The sequence below is a fragment of the Sinocyclocheilus anshuiensis genome, unplaced genomic scaffold, assembly GCF_001515605.1.
Source record: "Sinocyclocheilus anshuiensis isolate Anshui unplaced genomic scaffold, SAMN03320099.WGS_v1.1 scaffold562, whole genome shotgun sequence".
NCBI classification, from domain to species: domain Eukaryota; kingdom Metazoa; phylum Chordata; class Actinopteri; order Cypriniformes; family Cyprinidae; genus Sinocyclocheilus; species Sinocyclocheilus anshuiensis.
This window is the reverse complement of record NW_015544158.1, coordinates 1,327,373-1,333,605: the sequence shown is the minus strand read 5'-3', so window position 1 is coordinate 1,333,605 and position 6,233 is coordinate 1,327,373. Positions and strand designations below refer to the sequence as shown.

General features: G+C 38.6%; 1 protein-coding gene and 1 pseudogene across 1 annotated transcript; one reads left to right on the top strand and one right to left on the bottom strand.

Annotated features, from left to right (window-relative positions):
• Nucleotides 1–6,233, bottom strand: part of LOC107695504 (peripheral plasma membrane protein CASK-like) — a 249,522-nt pseudogene that overhangs the window by 43,218 nt on the left and 200,071 nt on the right.
• Nucleotides 1,456–2,748, top strand: LOC107695502 (probable G-protein coupled receptor 82). Its single transcript, XM_016495447.1, has one exon. The coding sequence runs from the start codon at nucleotides 1,457–1,459 to the stop codon at nucleotides 2,549–2,551; it is 1,095 nt and encodes a 364-aa protein (XP_016350933.1). The 5' UTR covers nucleotide 1,456; the 3' UTR covers nucleotides 2,552–2,748.

Genomic DNA, 6,233 nt, shown 5'->3' with positions numbered 1-6,233 from the left:
TCAATGTCACGGGCATGTTAACTCGTAACCCCCCAGAGTTGTAATGAATGGTTGTTTCGACAAAAAAAAAAAAAACAACAACAATATAACAAATAGGGGGAAAACAGCTCTGTAATCCACATTCAGGTATTGTGTGCTAAAACTACAATAAATTATGTTTCTTTAAAAATTGCATTCATAAAATAAATCAATATAAGCATCAATGTGATTTTAACATTTGTTTTGTATAGTCCTTCAACAGCAATGTGTCAATTCAACCATAAGAGGTCGTGAGGAGACCATTAAAAATCCTTGATAGGTATTCAAGAGCAGATGTGACCGTTAAAAATCTTTTAAAAAGCAACTAGAAGTTTTACAAAAAGTCTAGGTGATACTCAAATGTCTTGTCCAAAAAATACCCTAGGTTTTCCACCATGTACCAATTATTTTAACAATTCTATAAAAATGAGTTTATGAGCTACTTTGTGAAGTTTCACAGCAGTTCTACAATCGGGAGCCTAGCAAAAGAGAACTGAGCGTACATCACTCATGCTTACACCGTCACTTCCTTTAGACAGCCAGTAAAGGGAGGTGGTCCGAAACATAGCTACTTACAGATGCCTGTTACACATATCAGTGACTGCATTTGGAGAGGTAAGTGTATTATATTGCATATATTATGCATTATATTCTTACTCTGATATTGCTACACAAATAAGTCATTTAGAATTAAAACCAAAACACTGTAAAATATTTGTTTCAACTACTGATTTCTTTATTATAAAAAATCTAAAAGTCTATTTATCTTGGAAACTCTGGTGAATATTTAACATCAATTACTTTAGCTTCAGTTGTACTAAGCCCATTAAGGCACTAACACAAAAACTTGAAAGTGAAAGCAAATTTTGAAGTATTTTTTTTTTTTAATGAAAAGTACACATATCTTTAAATTTACGGATCAAATATTAGGATAAAGATAAGAAAAAGACTAAAAAAAACAAATATATAAAACTGCAAAACTTTTGCTATTGTGGCTGCTGTGAAATGCTGTAAAAACTCAAGCACTCTTTACTGCTGAAAACTATGGAGTAATGACTACAGAATATCTGCCTACATTATATATAGATATATGTCTTTATATTTTTCAAATAGCTTAAAAATATCCTGTTTCCCTGATATAGCGCGTGGATGCGCGCTGAAAAAAACCTGACTTATTGTGAAAGTGGTTTATCAGCTTCTGCAATTGGCTTTAAATATCGTTTACATTCCTGTAAATATTCTAAGTTACTTCTGTAAATACAGGAGACAGGAAGCACAGGTTTTTATTAGTATGTCATTTTCACTCACAGTATGTACTAACAGTAAAACCTTAATTTTAAGTCAAATTGTTGTATCCTTAACTAATTTTTAACAATAATATAACTATTTAAATATTTTCTACCCTTAGCTACTGGGAATATCTTTTTCTGAGATCTCAATGGCAAACGATTCACATGCTGAATCTTACCTGTGCCAAACGTCCACTACAAACGTAGTTCTGCCCATTATCTACACCATTATGTCTATCACTGGCCTGCCAGGGAATGCTATTTCTCTCTGGGTGTTCATACGCAAAATTGCTGTCAAAACGTCCACTCACATCTACTTGATAAATCTAGGGATCTCAAACTTGCTGTTCTGCCTCACCATGCCATTACAGGCCATATACTACTCACTTGGGACCAAATGGCACCAGCACGGCACCATGTGCCGAACGGCAATAAATGGTCTAACTCCAGTGATCCACATCAACATCTGCATTGGCATGATAATATTGAGCTGGGTGGCGCTCAGTCGCTTCACCTCGTTGATTCAACACTCCCATGCTGACCGTCCAAGCTGGTGGCTAAAAGTTCTACCAGGTGCCTTCCTCTGTCGAAATCGACAAGTGAAACTGGCCTATGCTCTGTGCCTGGTCACCTGGGCCATCGTAACCATAGCGGTCATTTCCTTTGTGGTGCTGTACTCGATCAGGGAGGCTAGGAGTGTGGAGGACAGCGATGAAGTGTGTTACAGCGTAGCAGTGGAGGTTGGCGGGGAAGGATCTCATGTCTTTGCGTTAGTGGCCGTTTCACTGTTCTTTGTCTTCTTCCTGTTGGTCTTATGCGCTTATATGGCAGTGATCAGGCACATCTGGAGGTCCAGGAGAAGCGCGGTCATCTCAGACAGCCAGCGAGTCTATGCAAGAGTATTTCGGAATATTGTTGTCATTATGGTGGTGCTGGTGGTCTGTCTCCTGCCACACCACATCTATAAAGCCATCTTCGTTCATATCGTCAACGAGCAGTCTTGGTCTGCATCACCACCAAAAGACACTTGCCATCCACTATCCATGTATGTGGAGGTGAAGAGCATCCTGCTCTGTTTAGCAACTCTGCGATGTAGCACAGACCCCATCATGTACTTCCTGCTGGACAAGATGTTTCGTAACCATGTGCTTAGTCTGCTGAGATTACTCGCTAGTGCAAACGACAGTCAGTCATCAAAGTCTAATGTGGGACAGTTATCTCAGGCAACAAGTGGGTGTCTTTAGACATTACTTGAGTGGATACTATACACGGACATAAAGGAGTCTCATTGTGAGCGGTGTTCCCTAAATATTGTGTGGCCGCACACAAACATAAAGCAAGAAACTTCCTGAACCAGAGCTAAATAAACGGGCATCTCTTCAACTGGATTGCTTCCGCACGTCCATTGTTCTTCAGTATGGATTTGAAGCTGTGAGAACTCTTATGTGAAAGATGCAGTGCTAAGACATGCTTTATAAATGAGGATATGTGGAGAGGCACACAGTGGAACCCAATGTAAACAAGTATTTTGCAAGTCCCAATAAAATCACCTGATGTTTTGAAAAGCAGCTACAAATCAAGACTGATGCTTCTGTTCCCAAACCGCTTTGAATCACTGGAGTACTTTGTGTAGCTTGAAAGACATAGTTTATCAATCTCAGACCTTCCTTTTCTGGCCAAAATCTTAGAGGAAATAGTTTTTTTAGAGTCATTTCTTGATGAAAATGATATATGTTAAGTATTTCAATCAGGTTTTTAAAAAGCACCATAGTACAGAAACAGTGTTATTGAAAGTTTTCAATGACATTTTTTTGGCAACAGATTCTGGTAATGTGACGATACTTTTGCTTTTAGATCTTACTGCAGCGTTTGATACAATTGACCACCATATTCTTATCTCCCGTCTTGAAACATCTGCCGGCATCTCTGGAAATGCCTTAAATTGGATTAAGTAGTACCTTTTAAATAGAAGTTTTGCTGTTCGTATGGGTAAGTGTACATCAGCTTCAGCACCTTTATCATGTGGCATTGAGCAAGGTTCTGTTTTAGCACCACTTTCCTTTTCTCTTTATATGCTCCCGCTAGGTCTGATTTGGAATAAATACAGTGTGTCATTTCATTGCTACGCAGACAATACGCAATTGTATGTACCATTCAAGCCAAACTACTCCACCGCCTTGGAAAAATTGTTGACCTGTTTTAATGAAGTCAAAGCATGGTTGTAGGGCTGCACGATATATCGCATGCGATATTTAACGCGCATCTTATCAGTAAAGCCGGTTCTGTAATCAGCGGTAAATCTCCATCACCTGCGGGCTTTCACATTGAGCAGCATTAACTACACAGAGCCGTTGTTCACTGACGAGCTGCGCAAAACCACGTTCATATTCGCGCGATTTGTTGCGCAGCCCGTTAGTGAACAATGGCTCTGTGTAGTTAATGCTGCTCAATTAAATATCGCATGCGATTTATCGTGCAGCCCTACATGGTTGTCTGCAAATTTTTTGAGCCTAAATGAATCGAAAACAGAATTGATTCTCTTTGGTCCTTCTGAACCTGGTGACAGTTGCAATTAAGCTGGGTCCTTTGAGCCTCTTTAGAAAACATCAGGTAAAAAATCTGGGTGTGATTTGCGATAGCGCGCTAAAATTTGACAAACAGATAAATGAAATCGTCAGAATGAGCTTTTTCAAATTGAGGTTGATCTCTAAGATTAAGCCTTTTTATCCCAGAAAGATTTGGAAAAGGTTATTTATGCGTTTATCTTTTCGAGACTAGATTACTGCAACTCGTTATATTATGGTGCGCCAAATAAAATTTTAGATAGATTGCAGATGGTCCAAATTGTGGCTGCAAGAATGCTCACAGGCACTTGTAAATTAGATCACATCACCCCGGTGTTAAGATCGTTGCATTGGTTGCCTGTTTCTTTTAGGATTAATTTAAAAATCCTATTACTTGTTTTTAAATCTCTACATGGTATAGCTCCATTGTATATTGCGGATCTAATTCAGGAGCAAAAGCCTACGAGATCTTTACGATCTCAGTCACAGAAACTTCTAGTTGTACCTCGGTTGAAGATGAAATCTAGAGAGGATGGCGCTTTTGCAGTCGCTGCCCCTAAACTATGGAACAGCTTGACGCTATATATTAGGGATTAGGTATGTAACGATTACCGGTTTGACGATAAATCATGATAAAATTCCCCACGGTTAGTATTACCGTTTCATCTTTTAATTATCATTAAAACCGTATTAGATTACCGCAATTTGAACAACTTATGATAAATAAATTCTGTCCAGCATAAAGCACAGTTTTAAGTAACAGTCTCACAGTGCGCACAGCAGCAGAGTAGTTTCGTTTTGAGTGAAAACAGGGCGGAAATGCTGGGAGGTTTTAAAAGAGTGCTAAGGGAATTATACAAATTAATATATGAATGAATTAATTATATGAATGTACCTCTGAAGGTTCTGACTGTCTTCAGAAACGATTCGATGGCATTTTGTTTTAATCTTTGCTCCATGTAATACACCTATATGGAACGATATTCCGGACAAATTTCAAATAGAATAGCAAATTGTATTTTCAATTGCGTTTTCAAAATGTGGACGCATAAATTGTGACATAATCCAAATGCAATTGCAAATCCTGCATTACCGTTTGCATTTTCGCTTTCGCGAATGCACAGCGACTGCCAAATTTCAAATGAAAAAGCAAAGTCCATTTGCAACTGTATTTCCCATGTCTTAGGAGTTACGAGCCTGTCATATTTAAATAGCAATATTAATGACCATGTCTGCTTTTTCACTCTCGCTGTGTCGCGCATGTAACCTGCCAAAACTCAAATGGAATCGCAATTCCTTTTGCATTTGAATTTCCGATGTCTAAAATGGAAAGCTGCCAATCAATGTGAGGGGGCGGGACTATACTAGGGGGTGTGTTTGTATTGGAGGTGACGTCACTTACAGACGACCGTGCCGAATGCTCTGATCAATGGAGTAATAAAGGCTCCGCTAAAGGCAGCTACCAATCAGTTTCGTTCCTGTGTGAACGAACAGACAGTGCAACTTTCTTGGCACAAAACATAATTATGTCTTTTTTACCCCAAATGTAAGTCCGTAGACCTCCCCTGTTAGCCACGGCTTCTGGTTGGCCCGGACAGTGATGGTCTTTGTGACTGTTACATCATAAATGCACTTGGTGATGTAGGCAGTGACAGTCTCTGAGTACTCCTGGAGGCCTGTGGTGTTATTGTATGTTGCAGCCTGCTTAAATATATTCCAGTCAGTGGTGTTAAAACAGTCTTGAAGAGCCTCTGACTACCCTTCCGGCCACACTTGCATCTGTTTGTGAACTGGTTTGGTGACTTAACGAGATTATGTCACAATTTATACGTCCACATATTGAAAACGCAATTGAAAATACAATTTGCAATTCCTTTTGAAAATTGTCCGGAAGATCGTTCCATACACCTAAAGGAAGTGTTCTTAAATGCAATACTGCTTTGTCCACGGAGGTTAAGGGAAACAGCTCTAATTCAGCTTTTCCATAAGCGCCACCTAGTGTCAGCGAGTGGATTTACAGAGACTTATATTTACATTCAGCCTGTGTGCAGATTCTGTCTGGCCAAAAACAGACAGAATTTGCATGCCCTTCTGTAAATTTTGACCGGTTGATGAAAAACAAGCTTATGTGGATTCTACACATTTAAACAATTCAGATAAGTTATGTAAAATTATTTATGGAGCAGATAAAATACATATAATCATTTATTAATCAATTCTAATTTTGACGTATCTTTTCTTAATTTAAAGGCTGAAATGTGAGGTTTACCTTTTTATTCAACTTTTTCAAAGCTTTGAACATTTACATTAGATATTTCAACATGCTATTAAACTGTTGTCAGTCAAGTTGTCATTTAAAATC